The 23,791-nt window shown below is 43.5% G+C and overlaps 1 protein-coding gene across 1 annotated transcript in view; it reads left to right on the top strand.

The window, feature by feature from the left end:
* The window catches only part of LOC126354565 (RAB11-binding protein RELCH homolog), a 141,714-nt gene that overhangs the window by 91,795 nt on the left and 26,128 nt on the right, over positions 1-23,791 (top strand). The window contains exons 10-16 of the mRNA XM_050004309.1: positions 2,736-2,900; positions 12,746-12,908; positions 14,424-14,580; positions 14,684-14,807; positions 17,248-17,376; positions 17,564-17,859; positions 22,324-22,387. Of these exons, the coding sequence (XP_049860266.1) occupies positions 2,736-2,900; positions 12,746-12,908; positions 14,424-14,580; positions 14,684-14,807; positions 17,248-17,376; positions 17,564-17,859; positions 22,324-22,387 (1,098 nt within the window). The remainder of the gene's footprint in view (positions 1-2,735; positions 2,901-12,745; positions 12,909-14,423; positions 14,581-14,683; positions 14,808-17,247; positions 17,377-17,563; positions 17,860-22,323; positions 22,388-23,791) is intronic.

A 23,791-nucleotide genomic window follows, 5' to 3' on the forward strand; every position in this document is an offset into this window, starting at 1 on the left:
TGGATAAGGAAACAAGGAATGAAGGAATATTACAGGGAGAGGTAAAGTCATTAGAAGTTGGACAACCACAAGAAATGAAAGTAGTCCCGGCTGACTCAAAAGAATTAATCTTCTTACATTAAACAGGGTAATGATTGAAATGTTTTCTGTTGATGATGGAGCTTTGTAGATAAGATTGTCTGTGTATTTTTGACGTAAGTTAACATGTTATATTCAGAATAAATTTACAAAAGTGTAACACAGGCAGATGGCGAGAAAAAATAAATTGGGTTAACATTATAAGAAAAATAAAAAAAGTAAGTGGATGACTAAGAGATTGTGCTGTTCATATGAATGTCGCCAATGCTGTTTTGGCTGGCCACTCGTTGATAAACTGTTAAGGAAAGAAGAGAATAGAAGCTTTTGAAATGTGGTGCAACAGAAGAATACTGAGTATTAGATGGGTAGATCACATAGCTAATAAGGAAGTACTGATTAGGAATGGGGGGAGAATAATTTTGTGGCATGATTGACTAAAAATGGGATCGGTTGATAGGATTCATTCTGAGACGTCAAGGATTCATCAATTTAGTTTTGGAGGGAAGTGTGAAGTGTAAAAAGTGTAGGAGGAAACAGAGTTGGACACAGTAAACAGGTTCAAATAGATGTAGAATGTAGTAGTTATTCAGAGATGAAGAGGCTTGCACAGAATAGAGTAGTCTGGAGAGTTACATCAAAGCAGTCTTCAGACTGAAGACCACAACAGCAACAAAATCATGTAAATTTATTTACTGTAGGGGTTTTTAGCATAATATTAAATAAAATACCAACAGCAGCACATGTAATTTACAGACATACATTTAAGATCTTAATAAAATTGATTACTTCATTCATAGCTATCAGGAAATCATTTAAGATTCCACAATATGCCCATCTGGGACATTCTGTAATAGTGTGGCAAATGGTTTGCCTTCGCTACTCCACAATCACATAAGAAAAAGAGAGTCTATGCTTCTGCCATGACTGGTGCATGTTATGTTAATCATTGTCCAGATTCTGCACGATTTGTTGAAGACAAGTTCTGACGATGCGGAGGGCAACTCTCTGTCCAATCTGGGTCATGTGAGTGGTTAAATTGAATTGAGGTGTGGTGTATGCTGCAATTCTGTGGCTGTTTTCATGGATGGTTTTCCTCATAGAAGCCAATTTATATCTAGGAAAAAAGTGTCTTGACATATAGATGGTTGTGGGTTGCCTTGTATGCATTTAAACTCGTGGAGAAGAGCGGCTTTTCATTTAAGGCCAGAGAGTGGAATGTGGTGCAGTATGGGCAGGGATTGGCCTTGTGTACCACTGATATTTCTCATTATGTTGTTCAGCTGTGCATCAGTTCCTAATGCACATCTCCGATGCTTCTTGTAAGGCGTGGGTGATTCAGTATGACTCCTAGATATTTTGGATGCTGATTATGATGAAGTAGGGGCACTGTCTGTTCACCACTCTGTCACACAAATTAAAGTAAGTTTTTTGGTTTCAGTTGTCACTTCTGAAAATATGTTCCCATTATCACCCAATCAGATGTTAAGATGGCTTTCATTTCTTGAAAATTTTGGTGTCCTGCTGCCAGCACCCAGTCATTGGCATATCCTAATTTAAGAGCTGTAGTTTTAGGCATACTGTAGATGTACCAATTAAACAGCAGTGGAACAAAGACAGATCCCTGATGTAGTCCATCGTTCAGCATCTTTGAAGAGCTTATGCTGTTGCCCAGTATGATCCAAAATGACCTTGTGGCAAGCATGCTGTTAAAAGTTGGACTGTTTTTCTGTATAGGATTATTTGAATGGGTTTGTAGAGAAGATGCCGTCTCCTGACTGTATAGTAAGTTGCTGAGAAATCTAAAAATTTAGTTGTTGAGTTCAAATTTTTATGAAAGCATGTTTCTGCTTAGGTCATGAGTGACGTTATATGGTCTGTACAGCTTCTTTCTGGGCAAAAGGCAGCTTTTCAATCAGAATTTTCTCAAATGTTATAGCAGAGTTTTCTTTTTACAGATGACTATTTTTCAAGAAGCTTGTATATTGACTCATTGATCGGTTTTCCTGCTTAAGGATAGTGATGGTATTGGACTTTTCATCAGTTTGGGATTCTCTTTTTCATCATGATATCAGAAAAGCACTCTGGTTGCTATCCAATCGTCAGATCTTCTGGCACATGATATGTGATACTACAGCACCTAAAACTAGCCAGATGAGAATGTTGTACAAAACACATTGTGTAAATATAAAAGACATGGATAGAGTCAACAATAATCATTCAAGAAGTTATTAATTTTTTTTTATTTTTTTGTAAAACCTGTTTTATTCAGGCTTTGATTTGTTGTTGGCACTGAACCTGTTTTTCATATGCAAACGCATCTGTCATGTTAAAGATTGGTGTTGCAACAGTGTAGGGTTCAGCCCTATCTTTAAGAAATAAATAATACATCTATACTTTGAGATGAAAGGTGAAAATTTGTGAAGTCTTGTAATCCATAAACAGTGAAAAATTGAGATTTTAGTTATTACATTATGTTTACAAGTTGATAACATGGAAATGATATCATTAGAAATAATAATATAGGTAAGTAGTAAAACACTTCGAGAAAGATTCTTTCAAAGTATGGTTATCATAGATTTCATTAAATATTTTTTGTTGTCTGTGGAATCTTCTGTTACTCAGCTGAGTGCACAAACAGTAAAAAAATTTTTTTCCAGTGTGAGGAGCTCTCAATGACTGCATTGGATGATCCAGCAGCAAGTGTGGTGGCTAGTACAACAAACATCTTGTTTCCAGTCCTGGCACAGTGGTCACTGGACATAGGACGACTACATACACATCTTCTCACCAGACTTCTTCAGCGGATTCACATCCAAGTGAAGGTAATTGAACATTATGAGCATTAGGCACATCTTTCTCGTTTCCAAATAAACTGCAAAATGCTAAAATGTATTGACAAACAACTAAGACGGATATACATGAAGTCACCGTGAAGTACAACAAAAGGAACTTCTGCTTGTCATTCTCTGAGAGGGACATCTCTCCCTCCCCCTCCCTCCCCCTCCTTCCCCCTCCCTCCCCCTCCTTCCCCCTCCCTCCCCCTCCTTCCCCCTCCTTCCCCCTCCCTCCCCCTCCCTCCCCCTCCCTCCCCCTCCTTCCCCCTCCCTCCCCCTCCCTCCCCCTCCCTCCCCCACCCTCCCCCTCCCGCCCCTCCCTCCCCCTCCCTCCCCCTCCCTCTCTCCCCCTCCCCTCCCCCTCCCCCTCCCTCCCCCTCCCTCCCCCTCCCTCACTCCTCACTCCTCCCTCCCTCACCCCTCACTCCCCCTCCCTCCCTCCCCCCTCCCTCCTCCTCCCTCCCTCCCTCGCTCCCCCTCCCTCCCTCCCTCGCTCCCCCCTCCCTCCCTCGCTCCCCCCTCCCTCCCTCGCTCCCCCCTCCCTCCCTCGCTCCCCCCCTCCCTCCCTCGCTCCCCCCCTCCCTCCCTCGCTCCCCCCTCCCTCCTTCGCTACCCCCTCCCTCCCCCCTGCCCCCTCCCTCCCACTCCCCCTCCCTCCCTCCCTCCCTCCCTCCCTCCCCACCTCCCTACCTCACCACCTCCCTCCCTCCCCACCACACTCCCTCCCCCCTCCCTCCACCCCCCTCCCTCACTTGGCCCTCCCCCTCCTCACTCGGCCCTCCCCCTCCTCACTCGGCCCTCCCCCTCTCTCCCTCCCCCCTCCCTCCCTCGCCCCTCCTCCTTCCCTCGCCCCTCCCCCCTCCCTCCCTCCCTCGCCCCTCCCCCCTCCCTCCCTCCCTCGCCCCTCCCCCTCCCTCCCTCCCTCGCCCCTCCCCCCTCCCTCGCCCCTCCCCCTCCCTCCCTCCCTCGCCCCTCCCCCCTCCCTCCCTCCCTCGCCCCTCCCCCCTCCCTCCCTCCCTCGCCCCTCCCCCTCCCTCCCTCCCTCGCCCCTCCCCCCTCCCTCCCTCCCTCGCCCCTCCCCCCTCCCTCCCTCGCCCCTCCCTCTCTCCCTCGCCCCCTCCCTCCCGCCCTCGCCCCCTCCCTCCCGCCCTCGCCCCCTCCCTCCCGCCCTCGCCCTCCCCCTCCCTCCCTCGCCCCCCCTCCCTCCCTCGCCCCTCCCCTTCGCTCCCTCCCTCGCCCCTCCCCTTCGCTCCCTCCCTCGCCCCTCCCCTTCGCTCCCTCCCTCGCCCCTCCCCTTCGCTCCCTCCCTCGCCCCTCCCCTTAGCTCCCTCCCTCGCCCCTCCCCCTCCCTCCCTCCCCCTCCCTCCCTCCCCCTCCCTCCCTCGCCCCTCCCCCTCCCTCCCTCCCTCGCCCCTCCCCCTCCCTCCCTCCCTCCCTCCCCCTCCCTCGCCCCTCCCCCTCCCTCCCTCCCTCCCTCGCCCCTCCCCTCCCCCTCCCTCCCTCCCTCCCTCGCCCCTCCCCCTCCCTCCCTCTCTCGCCCCTCCCCCTCCCTCCCTCCCTCGCCCCTCCCTCCCTCCCTCCCTCCCTCCCTCCCTCCCTCGCCCCTCCCTCCCTCCCTCCCTCCCTCCCTCCCTCGCCCCTCCCCCTCCCTCCCTCCCTCCCTCGCCCCTCCCCTCCGCCTCTTCCTCCCCCTCCGCCTCCCCTCCGCCTCCCCTTGCCCTCCCACCATCTGAGAAAACAAGGGTTTCTGATGCATTTCTGTTGGCCCTGGACTCACTCTCACTCTCTCTCTCTCTCTCTCTCTCTCTCTCTCTCTCTCCCTCCCTCCCTCCCTCCCTCCCTCCCTCCCTCCCCCTCCCTAACCCCCCCTCTCTCCTCCCCTCCATCTCCCCCTCCCATCCGCCTCCCCCTCCCCCTCCGCCTCCCCTTGCCCTCCCACCATCTGAGAAAACAAGGGTTTCTGATGCATTTCAGTTGGCCCTGGATTGTAAACAAATATACGGAGATTTATGTTTTTCAAGAGAAAAAAGCAACACTTATTTCCATTACTTTTTTATCTTTTCACCATTTTCTGTCTTTATTTTATTTTGATGTCCCCTCTTTTCTTATGATTTATTTTATTTGTTAACTCATTGTTTTCTTCTTCTTCTTCTTCTTATGTCTGTTCATTTTTTATCCTAAAGTCACAAAGATATCTTCCAAATGTGACTATCCAGTTGTTAAAACTCATCTATCACCTATAAATCATGTTTAAGTCAATAATAGCTTTGCGAAGTCTTAATCTTGACTTTCTACTTTCTCCCTACTTCCTTCTCTTTACTCTGGCTTCTTATGCCTCATCTGATCTAAGTGTTACCTCGTGACTAATTCTCGTTACACATGCAAACCAACTTTTTAGTAACAGGACTTGACATATGATGTATATTTTTGTATTCACATGTGGTATACTGTAGCTCTTTTTTAACTCACATAACATTGTTTGGTTGGTGCCGTAATAGCTACGTTATATTTGACAACTGTGCTGTTATTATTACCTTGGAAGTTCAGTGCTGGTTTACAACATAATTTTCTGATCACTGGTAATATTCCTGAGCTGTAGATCTTTAAGATGCAGTGGACATTCATCTACGAGGAGTGTTCAATAAGTAATGCAACACATTATTTTTATTGGCCAGTTTTGGTTGAGAAAAATATGGAGTTTGTCATGGGACATCATGGAATATTCCCACTTCAGCCCCTATAGTTTCATGAAGTCCCTGTAGGTGGTGGCACTATGTGTAGCATTCAAAATGGATTTTTTGAAGAAGGTGAAGTCCAAGTAGAGAGCTGTCATTGAGTTTCTTGTGGCAGAAATCAGAGTGTTGCAAATATTCATAAGTGCGTCACATTGTCTACAGAGACCTGGCAGTGAACAAAAGCACGTGAGTCATTGGATGAAACGTCTGTCATCATTGGTACATGGTTGCACAAACCTATCTGATTTCCTGCATACTGGCTGGCTGCACACAGCTGTAATTCCTGCAGTGTTAGGATATGTGGACATACTCAATCAAGGCGATCAATAGATCACAATCCAACACCTTGCTACTTAACTCAATGTCTCTATTGGTAGTGCTGACACACCTATCCACCAGTTGGATTGCTCAAAGGTTTGCATCCTTTGGGTCACTCGCCACCTAACAGAAGACTGTAAAGAGCAACAAAGGGCCATCTGTGTGCAATTGCTTGTGCGTTATGATAGTGATCACGACCATATTTTGTCGAACAATGTTGCAGGCAATGAAGCAAGGGTTCATCACTTTTAACAAGAAAGAAATTGCCAATCCATAGAGTGGCACCACACCACCTCTCCTCGGAAGAAAAAGTTCAAAGCTGCATCCTCACTGGCTGCATCCACACTGGAGTCGGTCTCTGGGCACTCTGAAGTGGTTCTTCTATTTGATGTCCTTCCTCATGGTGCAGTGATCTACTCTGAAGTTTATTGTGCTACTCTCAGGAAATTGGAGAGATGACTTCTGCATTTTTGGTGCCACAAAAATATAAATAAATTTCTCCTTCTCCATGACAGTGCAAAGCCTCACAAAGGTCTGCACCCGTGATAGGAGCTCACAAAACTTCATTGGACCATTCTTCCTCACCAGCCCTGCAGCCTGGATCTCATACCTTCAGACTTCCATTTGTTTGACCCAATGAAGGATGTACTCCGCAGGAAGCTGTACATGTATGATGGGGAACTTAATGATGCAGCAAGACGCTGTCTCTGACATTGATGGGTAGAGTGCTACCATGCGGTCACACGGTTCCTCCTAGTAAGGTGGCATAAGACTGTTGCATTGGACAGAGATTATGTTCTAAAATAGAGTATTGTAGTCAAAAGAGTGAATAATAATATGGTGTACTGGAATCCTGAATAAAACCAAACAGTTTTCAGGAAAAAATTTGTGTTGCGTTGTTTATTGAATACCCCTTGTGGTTGTAATACACACATTGTTCAACTGATGCAAAAATTTGTAGTGATCTTTGGGTATAACAATTTTTATTTAAGGTGAATGCACGTAAAAATAATTAATGACATACTCTTATTCAATGACTTTTTGCAAACACTAGAGTATTTCATCAATTCTGCAAATGTAGAAGCTACTGGCTTGGACTTGAAGTTGTAGGGGATGACAAAACTGAATAGCATTTGCAGTGCATGTATATATTTGTTGCACTTGTTGCAATTTTTTTCCCATCAAACTATCTTTTTTTTTTTTTTCTCCCAGAAATGATCTGGCTTCCTCTCATAAATGTCAACAGTTACAGGACTTACATGGAAGGACATGACTTTTTCTATAAATTTCAGCATTTCTGTGAAGTGCCAGTTATTCCTTTCTTATTGGATACTGGCATGGAAGCACAATTTGTATCAACTTGTCAGCTTTGTATCCAGAGTGCGCATGCCGGATATCAAGATACTGTTGATAAATCCTACTATGCCATTGATATAATAGTAGTAGGTTTTTTCAAGTGCTGAAAATTTGTAGCTAATCAGCTTGATCATATGCAAACCAGTTACTCTGTACTCCTGGATTTCCCCATTGTTAGACTTCTCTTGCTTAAAATGCAGCGTTCTATTTGGCAGAGCTTTATTATAGAACTCAGTGTTATCTTCATTGAAATTTTATTTTTATCAATAGTGTTGAATATCTCTCAGGTCCAATTTTCTCTTGTGTCCTTTTGTTAAAAGTGTTTATGCCTTTGCTGCTCAACTGGTTGTACATAAGTGTGGTAAATCTTGAAATGATGACTAATGTAGTAAAACCAGTATCATGCCTATTCAAAATATCCTGGAGGTGTTGAGGTCTGTAGGTATTCCTTGAAAATGGTATAAATCATTTCACCATGATATCCTCCAGTTGTCTGAAAAGCTTCACAACTCTTGTTTCGTTGTATTTCCTGGTATAATAATGGAACTGGGACAGTAAGTGCAGCAGCTGTGTGCGAGTTCTTTTTTTCTTATAGTGAGAGATTATTGTTCCACATCTTTCATTTCTATGTAAAAAATGGTAGCTGAACCTGTAGACTGAAACTAAACTAATGAAAGTGCTGCATTAATTTTATGTTGCATTAATTTTATGCTAGTTGCAGCTTTCATGTTTGCAGTACTCAATTCAATTGTATCTTTCTGAGTATTTAAAATAATTAATGGAAAATCTCATATAAAGATGTGAAACAAATACTAACAAAGAGATAGAGCGGCTGGCCAGTACTTACCTCAGCTCAGTACAGCCGATAGATACACAGGCTCCACAATTGTGGTACTTGACTGGGTGAAGTATGTGGCAGAAGGACTGCGTCAACTCTCCGACACCTCAACCTACAAAGCTGTTACCCAGGATCCCATTCCCTCCATTCAGACTGAGCTGCAGAAAATCCTAAAAATTAAAGGTCCCTCACAAGGCCTCACAACGGCTTCCATAGACTTACTCCACCTGAGCTACGTACCCCTACCTTCTACCTATTACCCAAAATCCACACAGAGAACCATCCTGGCCGTCCCATTATAGCAGGCTTCAAAGCTCCAACAGAACGTATCTCAGCTCTGGTAGACCAACACCTCCATCCTATCATCTGCAGACTCCCATCCTACATCAAGGACACAAACCACTTCCTAGAACGCCTCAAATCCATTCCCACTCCTCTCCCACCTGAAACCTTTCTTGTCACCGTAGATGCTACATCCCTTTACACAAACATCCCACACACCCATGGTATCTGTGCCCTTGAGCACTACCTCTCCCAACGCCCACCTGAAGATCTTCCAAAAACCTCGTTCCTTATCACACTTACCAACTTCATCCTCACCCACAATTACTTCACTTTTGAAGGCCAGACCTACAAACAAATCAGGGGAACGGCCATGGGAACCAGGATGGCTTCGTCCTATGCCAACCTCTTCATGGGCCGCATGGAGGAGGCTTTCCTGAAGACCCAACAGCTGCTTCCCCTGGCCTGGTATAGGTTTATAGATGACATCTTTGTGGTCTGGACTCGTGGTGAAGAAACGCTCCTTAATTTCCTCCATAACCTCAACTCCTTTTCGAATCTGAATTTCACTTGGTCCTCCTCCAAAACCCAAGCCACCTTCCTGGATGTTGACCTTCATCTTGTTGAAGCTCACATCCACACCTCTGTCCATATCAAACCCACAAACAAACAACAGTACCTTCACTTTGATAGCTGCCATCTATTCCACATCAAACTCCCCCTTCCCTACAGCCTAGGTATTCGTGGCAAATGTATCTGCTCCAGTGGCGAATCCCTCAACAATTACACCAATAACCTGATCAGTGCTTTCCTCTCCCGCAACTATCCTGTAGACCTTGTCCACAAACAGATCTCCCGAGCAATACATTCCTCCCCATCCAACAACAATGTTCCTACCCTCAGACCGCACAGAATCATCCCCCTTGTCACCCAATATTATCCTGGCCCCGAATACATCAATAAATTACTCCGCCAGGGATATGCCTTTCTTAAGTCAACCCCTGAAATGAGATCACTCCTTGACAAAATTCTCCCCACACCACCCAGAGTTGCCTTTCGTCGCCCCCCTAACCTCCGTAGCATTCTTGTTAAACCCTACAATATTCCCAGACTGCCTTCTCTACCCAGCAGTTCCTACCCCTGTAACCGACCCCGCTGCAAAACCTACCCCTTGCATCCCCCCACAACCACCTACTCCAGCCCCGCTACTGGTAAAACATACACAATTCAAGGCAGGGCCACGTGTGAAACTACACATGTCATTTATCAGCTGACATGCCTGTACTGCACAACCTTTTACATTGGTATGACAACAACTAAACTGGCTGAGCGGATGAACGGACACAGACAAACTGTCCGCCTAGGAGACGTCCAATACCCAGTAGCGGAGCATGCCCTCCAGCATAATTCTAGGGACCTAGGAACCTGCTACACCGTATGTGCTATTTGGCTTCTCCCACCCAACACCAGTCACTCTGAACTGCGGAGATGGGAACTTGCACTCCAACACAGCATTTCATCCCGCAATCCCTCTGGACTGAACCTACGTTAAACAACCTCACTCCCATTTACTCTTCAGTCTTCTCCTCTTCAGCCATTCGTGCATCTTTTCATCCTACATCTTTATACTATATACCTCTTTACTTCTGTATGCATCCTCTTTGGTTTGAAGCTGGCACAGTACTAACAGAATATCTTTGGCTTCCCTCTGACAACCATGTCTCCATCCTTGCTACCCTCCCTGTTTCCCTTTCCCTGTTGCTTCATAACCTGGGTTGTGAGTAACTAAATCCACTTTCCCTTCTTCCCTTTCTTCCCCCCCTCTCCTCCCTGATGAAGGAACATTTATTCCGAAAGCTAGGTACGTAAATTGTCGTTTTTTTTTTCTTTTCTTCTTTTCTTCTTCTTCTTCTTCTTCTTCTTCTGTGTGTGTGTGTGTGTGTGTGTGTGTGTGTGTGTGTGTGTGTGTGTGTGTGTGTGTGTGTGTGTATCCAGCAGCTGCACTGAGCTGAGGTAAGACTGGCCAGCCCCTCTATCTCTTTGTTAGTATTTGTTTCACATGAGTATTTAAAATGAATTTATTTTTCAGGTATTTTTATGGATCTGCTGTGCCGCATGTTGATCTAAGAATTGGCTTTGAAGTGCTCAAAGCCAATTGCATTAAAACATAAATGTGACTGTGAGACAAATTTCTTTACCATATTTGGGAATTATGGTCCTCTAACATTGTTGGTCAAAATATGCATCAGATTCTCCCAAAAGCATTGGTATTTTGTGCTTGATGTCTAGAAATGTTGTTGGGTTGGCTAAAGCATGATCTGCCCAATGTATAGGGGGTGAGGGCTAGTTAGCCTGCACATTTGCATTCTCTCTCTCTCTCTCTCTCTGGCATGCAATTTGGATGGGTGGAGATGACCTGTATAATATTTTATGTTGAGAGACTCCTCCCCCCCCCCCCCCCCCCCACACACACACACACAAAATAATCCTTATTCTGGTATGGCTTTATCTTCCTCTATCTTGAGAACCAGCTCACCAATCAGTTTCACTAGGAAAGATCTGTTCAAATTTAAATCTGTAATATTGTGCAAGTAAACTTCATTGCCATGCACATAATAAGGCCAGAAGTTTCAAAGCAAACTTTCAAGACTAAGAGGAGAGACATAAATCTTTAGATTATTGACACAAAATTCCCATTTTTAATTGTTATTCATCATTTGCAGTACCGGATGTTCCTGTGTCCAACAAACTAGGTGATTCTGTAATTTGCTATTACACTCCTGGAAATTGAAATAAGAACACAGTGAATTCATTGTCCCAGGAAGGGGAAACTTTATTGACACATTCCTGGGGTCAGATACATCATATGATCACACTGACAGAACCACAGGCACATAGACACAGGCAACAGAGCATGCACAATGTCGGCACTAGTACAGTGTATATCCACCTTTCGCAGCAATGCAGGCTGCTATTCTGCCATGGAGACGATCGTAGAGATGCTGGATGTGGTCCTGTGGAACGGCTTGCCATGCCATTTCCACTTGTCGCCTCAGTTGGACCAGCGTTCGTGCTGGACGTGCAGACCGCGTGAGACGACGCTTCATCCAGTCCCAAACATGCTCAATGGGGGACAGATCCGGAGATCTTGCTGGCCAGGGTAGTTGACTGACATCTTCTAGAGCACGTTGGGTGGCACGGGATACATGCGGACGTGCATTGTCCTGTTGGAACAGCAAGTTCCCTTGCCGGTCTAGGAATGGTAGAACGATGAGTTCGATGACGGTTTGGATGTACCGTGCACTATTCAGTGTCCCCTCGACGATCACCAGAGGTGTACGGCCAGTGTAGGAGATCGCTCCCCACACCATGATGCCGGGTGTTGGCCCTGTGTGCCTCGGTCGTATGCAGTCCTGATTGTGGCGCTCACCTGCACGGCACCAAACACGCATACGACCATCGTTGGCACCAAGGCAGAAGCGACTCTCATCACTGAAGACGACACGTCTCCATTCGTCCCTCCATTCACGCCTGTCGCGACACCACTGGAGGCGGGCTGCACGATGTTGGGGCGTGAGCGGAAGACGGCCTAACGGTGTGCTGGACCGTAGCCCAGCGCCACGGAGACGGTTGCGAATGGTCCTTGCCGATACCCCAGGAGCAACAGTGTCCCTAATTTGCTGGGAAGAGGCGGTGCGGTCCCCTACGGCACTGCGTAGGATCCTACGGTCTTGGCATGCATCCGTGCGTCGTTGCGGTCCGGTCCCAGGTGGACGGGCACGTGCACCTTCCGCCGACCACTGGCGACAACATCGATGTACTGTGGAGACCTCACACCCCACGTGTTGAGCAATTCGACGGTACGTCCACCCGGCCTCCCGCATGCCCACTATACGCCTTCGCTCAAAGTCCGTCAACTGCATATATGGTTCACGTCCACGCTGTCGCGGCATGCTACCAGTGTTAAAGACTGCGATGGAGCCCCGTATGCCACGGCAAACTGGCTGACACTGACGGCGGCGGTGCACAAATGCTGCGCAGCTAGCGCCATTCGACGGCCAACACCGCGGTTCCTGGTGTGTCTGTTGTAACGTGCGTGTGATCATTGCTTGTACAGCCCTCTCGCAGTGTCCGGAGCAAGTATGGTGGGTCTGACACACCGGTGTCAATGTGTTCTTTTTTCCATTTCCAGGAGTGTATTATGCTAAAGACATTCATTTGATTCACTCTAAAACCTTCCTAGATGCTAATGAAGTATTTCATTATATTTTAAGTTTGTTAAACAAATTATGTTTTGTTCACAGAGCCCACCAAATTCTCCAGGGACAGCAATGCAAAAGAACGCAGAACAACGCCTTCTGTCCCCTGTAATTGTTCTAAAGACTCTGGTGCCTTACATTGTTATGTCTGTAGTAGCAGTAAAACCAGTCTTAGAGACCTTAGATACTCAGGCTGCGAGCTCAATTCGTAAGTAGATTAATATTACTGTTCTACATCAGTTAACAGTATGAAATAAATTTTAATAAAATATTTTTCATGTTGACGAATATCTGTATGTATTAAGGATGTAATATTATTAAAAGGATAGATTGCTACTCAGCCTGCAGTGGAGATGTTGAGTCATAGACAGGCACAACAAAATGACTACTAAATAGATTAACTTTTGGCCAGAAGGCCTTCTTCTGAAATAGACAACATACATGTGCACATTCCTGCAAATGCAGTTTACACACACATGACCATTGTCTCTGTCTGCTAAGGCCAGACTGCGAGCTACTGCATGTTATGGGAGAAGTAATCTGGGCAGTGGGAGTAAGGAAGAGCAGTGTATGGGTGTGGACGATAATGTGCTGTTTTTGGGAGCATAAAACGGGGACGAGATGGGGAGAGGGTGGAGTGGGGGATCATAAAAGGAGAGAAGTAAAAAGTCTGTGGTGCGCTTCTGGAATGGAAGGCTGTGTAGTGCTGGACTGGGAACAGGGAAGGGGATAGGTGGGTGATGGACAATGACTAACAAATATTGAGGCCAGAAATGTTATGGAACATAGAAAGGGCATGTTCCCACCTGCGCATTTCAGTAAAGTTGGTGTTGGTAAGAAGGATCCAGATGGCACAGGCTGTGAAGCAGTCATTAAAATGAAGAATGTTGTGTTGGGTAGCATGTTCAGCAACTGGATGATCCAGCTGTTCCTTGGTCTGGCCATTCATGCGGACAGACAGCTTGTTAGTTTTCACTCCGACATAGAACGAAACACAGTAGTTGCCCAGATGAATGGCTACTGACAAACTGCGACCAAGAAATAGGTGCACCACCCAGTTGCTGAGTATATCGCCCAACACAACACCAGTTGCTGAGCACACTGCCCAACACAATGTTCTTCATTTTAATGACTGTTTCACAGCTTGTGCCATCTGGATCGTCCCTACCAATACCAGCTTCTCTGAACTGCACAGGTGGGAACACTCTGTGCAATGCATCCTACATTCCCGTAACCCTCGTGGACTCAACTGTTGATAATAATTGTCTTCCACCCACCTGTCCCCTTCTCTGTCCCCAGTCTAGAACTTCACAGCCTTCTATTCCACAAACACACCCACAGTCTTTTTAGTTCTCTTTTTTTCCACTCCCCCCCCCCCCCCCCCCAACCTTTCTCCACTTTGTCCCTGTATGCTCCTACAAACAGCACTTCATTGTCCTCACTCATGCCATGCTCTTCCCTCCCCCTCTCCCACCCCACCCCAGCCTCCTCCTTACCATCACCACCACCACCCAGATGCAGATTTGTTCTCCCTCCTGGCCAAAAGCTAACATGTTTAGTAGTCTTTTTCTTGTGCCTGTTTGTGGCTCAATGTCTCTGCCGTGTGGTGAGTAGCAGTCTACCCATTTCATAATGTTGTCATTATTTCATTCTGGATTTTCCATTGTGTGAAAAATGCTATACTGTTGTTTTGTTTTTTTGATTTGCCTTTTTTCTTTTGCAGGGTCTCGTTCATTTAGGGCAGGTCATGCTTTAACCAACCCAACAACATTTCTAGATAGCAAGCATGAAATACCAATGGTTTTGGGAGCATTTGATGCATATGTTGACCAAGAATGGTATGAAGAATGGCCAGAACTAGAATGGATCTTTGCACAGATGTGAGTTGTAATTAATCAGACATTGTTTAATATAATTTTCTATGGGTAGTTGTTTATTAATTTTTATGTACTTTGTGTGACAGTGTACTTTCTCTTTTTATAGGATACCAGAAGTTTTAGATATTGTCCAAGGTATGGAAACCATGAGGGATGATATTGTCGTTGGCTTTGTGAAGTTATTTAGAGATTTGTGCAATGGATTTGGCAGTTCTATTATAAGGCAGAAGGTCTGTGTAATGTATATAACATACTTTATTTTTCAGAAAATTCATATGAATTTGTTTGAAGATGTAGGTAAAAAGTGAATGCCTTGAATATATTCTTTTTTTAAAAGATTCCAAAGGCATCTGCTACCTTTTGGTTTGTTATTTGGCTTTAAGTAATACTGAATACATAAATAATTTGGCAAACAGATACTGCTGTAAGATGGATTCACACTAACAAATTAGATTACAGATACTAACAAGGGAAACTCCCCTCAGATTTGGTGGTAAGAGGGCTCAATGGACAGCCCGTCAAAAACTGAACGCACATCAGGCATGGAAACTGGAAGAAGCAAAATAGAAACTGAATGATCCAAGAACAAGAATTGCAATATAGAGCAAACCCCATCATCTCACAGATTTAAGTGTTTGTACGAATGTGAATGTGGTCACTCCCAAGGAAATGATGAAAACATGATAGCTTGTCACATAAGCCGCAAAAAATCAGCACAATAGTTTCACAATCACGTGGTTTCTCTGTGCTCTGTCAAACATATGTTTTTGAAGGTGCATTCCATTTTGGAAGCTTTGACTCTTGAATTCCTTTGCTGTAACATAGTTCACACCTGTTTATTTGTTGTTTTCTTTTCTGTGAGATATCTATGTGGTACCTCACCTGCTCTCACTATGCACCACATTTACATGACTCATATTCTGTAACCAGTGTATAGTATGAAAACTGCCAAGACTACAGAAAGAGAACAAACATTTTAATGACCGGATGGACAGTTCATAATGCTGTGAAAAAATAAAATGAAAGTAAATGGCGCAAGATAGTTTTGAACATGGCTTGCCTGCTTCGCAGCCCAACATTGTCATCACTTAACTACAACGCAGTTTCTGTTTCAGGCTGCTCCATATTTCACTTCTAGTCCTTGGACTGCTCACAGTTTCTACTTTGCTTTTTTTCCCCTTCCTGTTTTCATACTTGAGCTGTGTTCAGTTTTTGACGGGCTACCCACTGGTCCCCATGGTAGAGAGTTTCTCTTGTAAGGGAGTAAAGATTACCAGGAAGCATATTAATTCTGCTGGGAGAGAAATTATTTTTTTAAGCCTGATGACATGATATGTCACACAATATGGCTTGAACAGATTGTGAAATTATTGTATGTACTATAAAATTGGCTGTGGCTATATGATGATACCAGAACTTAATAATACTTATAAGAATTTTGAAACAGGTCAACACACACACACACACACACACACACACACACACACACACACACACACACACACACACACACTGTGTGTGTGTGTGGGGGGGGGGGGGGGGGGTGCGCTCTGTCTCTACACACGCGAGACAGATTATCCTTTCCATATTATTGTTATTGTAGTAGTAGTAGTAGTGGTGGTGGTGTTATTCCATGCTGGACTTCCAGTGTCTGATTTTTTGTTTGGATAGAAACAATATACAGGTGGCTGAAGTCTCTTTAAACTTCAGTCACATCCTTTTACCAACATACAATCCCATTAATGACATTCTTTTATCAACTTACAGATGCATGGAAAGCTTTAGTCAAGATTTTATTTTGTTGTAGTTTTATTTGGTTCTGTTAAGTCACATTCTGTACAAAATATGTACTGTAATATAGGACAAGTCAAAGAATACATCTCTGCCTGTTAATTTTTTTGTCACGCTTTTCAAGTACAGAAGTCCAATTAACTGTGTTGTTCATCATACTATGTTTTTGCACCTACCTTCTCCATTCACCTTATAGTGTACTCCTGCAACTTTTCTTGAATCATATTTCTCCTTTGTCAGGTCTCAGGAGTTTGGAAGTCTGCTTATATATTAATAATGCAGACTCTTCTGTTGGTGATGAATAACATGATTTTTTTAAGTGACATGTTTGCCATTGACTGTATTATTTATTGCAATTTCCACAACTGCAGTTTCAACCTTTGGTCATTATTAAAGTGGTATAGTGCTAAAAGACGACTGTTGTCAACATTAATAAAGTGATTCAGATTGATGTGAGCCTCTGTAGATCATTTCAACATTTGTCATACAATCATTGGTATGCAATGTGCGGAATTAAATCCCTTGAAACTAGAATTGTGTTTTCTGCACATATCAGCAGTGTACACCTTACTGGTCAAAAACATGCTGGTTTCATGCATTATGTACTGATGTGATAAAAGGTTGAAATTGCACTTGTGAAAATTGTAATAAATAAGACAATCAGTGGCAAACACGTCAGTTAAAAAACTCAGCAGGACTGTAATCTCAAAATAAATACAGTTGTGTAGTGATTTTGTTATGGAAATTGACATTTGTTGTGAAAAGATATCTGAAAAAATGATTGTTGCAGACAGTACAGCATTTATTTTTTTGTAACTTTCAAGAAAAATTGTTAATTTGAATTAATTTAAATTAATGTTTAAAATTGTATAATTTTAGGTTAAACCATGCTTCATTGAACGTGTACAGAATATAGAAGTATCATTAACCGATATTAGGAATGGAAATATGTATCCACCATTAGCAATTGTACCTGTTTATATTGTTGGAGTATTAGCTCCTTTGAAGGTAAGTTACTCTACAACTCCATTTGTAATGAATGCTGGGCAGTATTATATTGTTTTCACTGATTTATTAGCTATTGTGTAGAAATTATCATCAAATGCCATTGAGAATTTCATAGTTTCAGATAAACTGAGTTCTCTCTCATCACTGTTGAATGATCTTCAATCTCATTCTGTTAAAAATCTTTCAGGATGAAGATCTGGCAAAAGTGCTGCAGCGGTTTGTATGTGCCCTGCCAACATGTGGAGCTCCCTTAACATGTCTGGAAATGAGTGTGCATCTGCTATGCGTGGGTGTCGGTGGAGATGGGGGTCACTGCCGTGATGATGTTCTGGGAGCACTTTGGGAGGCAGTTGTACACCCTAGAGCTGCAGTAAGACGTGCAGCTGCTGCACTGTTTGCATTAACTGTGCCAGCCATTGGCGAGAAGCTGGTGGCTGCACGTGTAGTGCCAGCCCTTGTGACGCTGGGAAATGACCAAGATTTGTAAGTCTGTGTAGTGACATTGCTTCACAATTCTGTACAAAAGTTTCGCTAATTTATTGTAAAATACTGCCACCACAATTTTATAGTGTGAGATAGTGATGTAGGGCTTGTAAATCTTATACATTGTGATTGAAAGGCCTTTTCTACCACTTTGTTGATTTTATATATCGCCTTCATCATGATCACCCACATAATAAAACTATACGTAAAGTTGCTCTAGGGTAATCCACTGATCTCACAAAGCGTATGTGTGAACTGTGTCACAGTTACTGAATATTCGGTGATGGATACCACTAGGTAATTTTAAAAATGTGTGTTCATATTTCTGCTTTAAATATTGTTAACAGAACTTACTGAAGATGAAGACTTAATGAATTATTTCAAGTCTTAAACATGGAAAAACTTCATAAACAGATAACAAGATCTACTCACCACATAATGGACACACTGAATCACATTCACACAAGTACAACCCACACACACAGGGCCACTATCTCTTGGGCACAGGGGTTTGACTGTGACTGCGTCTGATGTGAGCAGCAATTTGCTGTTTTGGGTTGTGGGTGTAAGGAGGCAGCATGGGGCTGGGAGGGGAGGGGGGAGATAATAGGCAGGGGTGGGGAAAGGTGCTGTGCTGCCTGTGGCAGTGAGGGAGGTAGGATAGGGCCACTAGGTACAGTCTCGGGATGCTGTGCTTGAGAAAGGGGATGAAGTGGGGAGGAGAATGATGGGAAGGAGAGGAGGAGGAAAGACTAGTAGGTGCATCGGCAGGATAGAAGGTGTGAGTTGTGCTGAAGTGGGAACAGGGAAGAGGATAGATAGGTGGAGGACAGGGACCACCGAAGGTTGAGATAAGGGAATACATGAATGAAGGGTATGTTGTAGGGTGAGTTCCCATCTGTGCATTTCAGAAAAAGCTGGTGTTGGTGGAGGTTGTAAACCAGTTACTAAAGTGAAGTGTATCATGTTGGACATGTTTAGCAACTGGGTGGTCCAGCTATCTCTTGACCACAGTTTGGCAATGGTCATTCATCTAGAAGGACAGCTTGTTAGTCTTCATGCCCATGAAGAAAGGGACATCATATCTGCTGCTTAGTTGGTAGATCACTTGGTGGGTGCTTTTGCAGGTGGCTCTGCCTGTGATGGATTAAAAGATGCCTGTGACAGGACTGGTGCAGCTGGTAATGTGAGGATGTATGCAATGGGTTTTGCATAAAGATCTGTTTAGGGATATGTGTCTTGAGGCAATGGGGTGGGAGCAACGATGGAGTAGGCATGGACAAGGATATTGCATGGATTTGGTGGGTGGTGGAATACTGCTGTGGATGGGGTGAGGAGGATTTTCCTTATTTCGGGGCACAATGCAAGTTAACCAAACTTTGGTGGAGAATGTGATTCCCTTGCTCTGGTCCTGGATGCTTCTATGTCAGGAGAGGAGTACGCCTTTCTATCCAGAGAGTGGTTATGTGGGAGGTGTTAGGTGACTGGAGAGACAAGGCATAGGAGATCTGTTTGGGGACATGACAGGGAGGATAATTTTGGTCTGTGAAGGCCTCTGTGAGACCCTTTGCGTATTTGGAGATGGACTGCTCATCACTATAGATGCAATAACCATAGGTGGCTAAGCTGTGAGGGAGGGAGTATCCTCGATGGATCAGACATGGCATTCTTGAGATGGAGCTCATCAGTGAAGGTGACTTATTGGCTTGAGGACTACCAGGTGAAGCAAATGAGACAGAAGCTGTGGATGTTCTGGAGGAATGTGGATACGGTGCATCTCTCCAGTCACCACCTCCCTCCAACATACCCATTTTCCAGCCATAAAGGAGCACTCTACCATTGACTCAGTACCCACCCAGTCCTTTGCATGACTGGACTCGCATTCGGGAGGACAACGGTTCAATCCCGCGTCCGGCCATCCTGATTTAGGTTTTCCATGATTTCTCTAAATCACTCCAGGCAAATGCCGGGATGGTTCCTCTGAAAGGGCACGGCTCACTTCCTTCCCCATCCATCCCTAATCCGATGAGACCGATGACTACGCTGTCTGGTCTCCTTCCCCAAGCAAGCAACCAACCAGCCAACCTACTTACCTTTGCATGGCTCATATCCCTACAATAGACCTAGATGCAAGACCTGTCTCATACATCCTCCAACTTCTACCTACTCCACTTCTGACGCAGACATCTAACCCAGTGGTTGGCAAGTCGTGGCTTGCGAGCCGCATGCAGCCCTTTGATTCCTTGAGCGTGGCTCATCCACAAAATACAGTGCAAATGAACCTTCATGGTCCATAGACAGCAGTTGGTTTTCGAGCTGAGCGAGTCTATTTTGAAAAAGTGGCATTAAACAGGAGTGTAGATGATTGCTTGTGACAGTATCTTCAAAACTGTGAGTGGGTTGGAGGGGGAGGAGGGAGGGGCGACGGATTGTGCTTCAAAATGGGGCATGTGAGATGATTTTTAGTGTGGCAAAATTGACAGAAAATGAAGTAGTTGGGGTATCTATTCCATTGCAATGTTTCTCATGATGTGTGGGGAAAAAGCGTTCAATTTGGTGAAAGAAGAAGAAATTTATGTTTTAATGAACTAACTAGCAAACAGTTTGAAAGAAATTTAATATTAATTCTCAGTCGGAAATACGTGAAACAGATTATCTAAACGACAAAGAAATATAAGCTTGAGCAGTTATGAATAGTAATGTTCCTAGATATGACTGGATTTCTTATTTCAGTGTTAACATACTTCAATGATTTGTCATTATCTTTAGACACGTGCTCTGAAACAAAAATAGTTTGCTGTTGTTTCCTTATATTCATGCGAACTATTACTTTCAAGCATAAAGTTTTCAAGAGTAAACTGAGAAGTTGTCTTATTTCTGAGAACCTAATTTACCCAAAGGAGATGCGGAATTATTGTTCATCTTATTTTTTGCTAGTCCAGTCATTGTCATGACTTACTTTCTATAAATAAAGAATACTGTTTTTATGTACTATAATATGTTTTGTTCAGCCTGTCTCAGTTTTAACTAAGACTTACAACTATAAATACAGTTTATTAAGTTAATTTTAGGGAGCATTGTGGAATGAAAGAAGATGCAGTGTTGATTATTAAAAAGCTATGTTGAGATGGTTTGGACATAGAGACAGTATGAAGGAAAGGAGGGAGACGAAACAAGCATATAAGAAGAGTGTTGCAGGGACAGTTCAAAGGGGTTGACCTGAGCCAATGTACTGTATTCATATTGAGGATGTTTTTAGCAAAGGCCATCTTATGAATGTCCTAATTAAGTAAAAAATTATCTAACTACCCACATAGCTTTTTTTTTTAAATTGGCCCTCGAAAGATATTTCAATCTTTGGGCTATTGATAGTTGGTCTTTTTGTCAAGTGAGTTTGCCGACCATTGTTATACCCCATCAAAGACAGGGCCACCTGTGAGAGCAGACATGTGATCTACCAACTAATCTGCAACCAATGTGCTGCTTTCTATGTGGCGTCACATCTAATGTCCTGTCTGTCCACATGAGTAGTCAAACTGTGGCCATCTGGTGGCTTGACCACCTATTTACTGAAAATGCTTCCCAACACAGTGTGCTTCATTTCAATGACTGCTTCAGAGCTTGCGCCATCTGGAGTCTTTCTATCAACACCAACTTTTCTGAACTGTTTGGATGGGACCTGTGCCTGCAACATATGCTCCTATCCTTCCTTCTGATAACCTCTGGGCCTCACCTTTCATTAGCTTGTGTCATCCACCTCCCTATCCCCTTTCCTACTCCCACTCTAGTACTACACATTCCTTCTATCCCCCCCCCCCCCCCCCCCGTTCCCCCCTCCAGGAAAGACTCCCAAGGCTGCACCTAGCAGCTCTGGCCTATCCCCACCACATCCCTGCAGCTCTCACAGACAACATGTTTGGGAGATGATGAAGTAGGGTAAGAAAACAAGCAAATTTTTCTTTTTCTGCATTCAGTATCTAAACAAAAAGAAAATGAAAGGAATTATTAAGAAAAGTATAATGTGTGACTCAACATTCTTTGTTTAACTTTTCATTAGCTAGATGTTCAGCTGCCAGTGTAGTACTGAGATGTACTGTTCAAAAATGAGATGTGCATTGTACTTGTAATGCTTATAACACATTGTTATTTTATGGTGGAGAGGGACTGTTGTTGAAAATTAAACATGGAGATATATTTGCTTCTTGCATACATTTTAAACTGCTTACAATTGGTTTACCATGCCACAGTCTCACTATTATGTGCTGCAAGCCACATTGAGACTCTTCTTTGAAGAAATACTTGGCCCCCTTAAAAAAAGTCAGCATTTTCCTTCCTTGTAATGTTTTTTTTTTCTAGATGTCTTGTTCAGTTACACCATAGTATCAAAATTTTTGTGGATTATAACATATTCAAGAAAATTCATTTACTCTTTATAGAAACTGACATCTGTAAATCTGTTTTTAGGGGAGTAAGGACTGCTACTATTCCGGCTTGTGGAAAAGTTATAACCAGTATAGCAATTAAGGAGGTAAGTCCGTACTATAAGCAGTAATAAAAGTGAATTATGTTCTGAAAAGCAGAAGTCCCTTCCATAGTCCTTTAGAGAAAACTGGCCAAGCAGTCAGCACCACATGCTATCACATTTATATGTAATTCAGATGTATGTTACCAGATTTTTAAAAAAAATACATTTCAATTGAGCATAACTTCTTTGGTTTATTGTAGAAATATTTGTGGGCACTGTAGAAATTCAATTTACATTAATAAATTTGTTAAAATAGACCATAACCTGTTTGTACCTCTGAGTACTTAAGTGTTCACCTGAGTGTAACCATTACTCAATGCTCAGCATTATTTGCAGGACCCTAGATAACCAAAGCAAACAAGACTTTCCATTGAATTTTCAGGTAGGTTGGGAGAGAGCAGCATGGGAATTTCTAAGTGTGTTAAAAATGCTAATAAATGTGAATACACAGTAAGCAAAATAAAATTGTCACCAAAGCTCACCTACAAATAAAACCTACAGAAAGTGAACACAATAAAAATATCACAATTTGGAGGAAACCTTATACCATGATAAAGATGGTATATTCATTTTGGGGGGAGGGGGGAAAGGGAATATAAATTAAACTTGGAAAACAATTTTAAAGTGTAGAAATAACAGCATAACTATAGAAAAAATTGCATCAAAACTTCACACATGCTAGAAGAACTTTTCACTGGAGTTGTAGGCAAAGAGTGAGAATTTGATTTAAGACTAATGGACACTTGTTCGCATACTTTTCAAGAGTTAAAAATCATGTGTACTGACATCATAAAGTAGTTTCTTGCTTTTCTAATACAAAGTGACTAAATTTTTGATCTCGCACTCATTGAAAGATTAGTGTTGAAAAGGCCCTGTCTGATTTACCAAAACCCAGACCATTTTTAGTTTTGTTTTCCTGACCACAAGGCATTGTCTTCAATGGCCCAAAGTATAACACAACAACTGGTTGTACAACTTAGTGATTTGCACTATTTTATTTTCTTCTAAACATTTTTGGGAGGTGGCTATCAGCAGTCGTCAAGTAATGTATAAAACACATGTTTCACCATCAGCTGCTTTTATTGTAAACCCAAATATCAACCAGTCTGTCATGGACCATCTTCACATATAAGGGTTAAAATGGTTTAAGCCACCACATTACATTTGTCATTACTTAAATAATGTGTCGAGCAGGTCTTGAATATCAATATATGACACAGGACTTTTACAAGAAAGCATACTAATACTAAGTGTAAACAGAGCATATGGAAATTGTGTCAAATTTACTCTCAGCTCATCAGGGAAGCTGCAGAGTATTTTTATCTGTGGATGAAGTCTTCATAGTGATCTTCAGCCCTTCTTTGTGTGATCATTATTATCTTGTTTCCTGTACTTGCTGTACTACAA

This window comes from Schistocerca gregaria, chromosome 3 (genome assembly GCF_023897955.1).
Source record: "Schistocerca gregaria isolate iqSchGreg1 chromosome 3, iqSchGreg1.2, whole genome shotgun sequence".
NCBI classification, from domain to species: domain Eukaryota; kingdom Metazoa; phylum Arthropoda; class Insecta; order Orthoptera; family Acrididae; genus Schistocerca; species Schistocerca gregaria.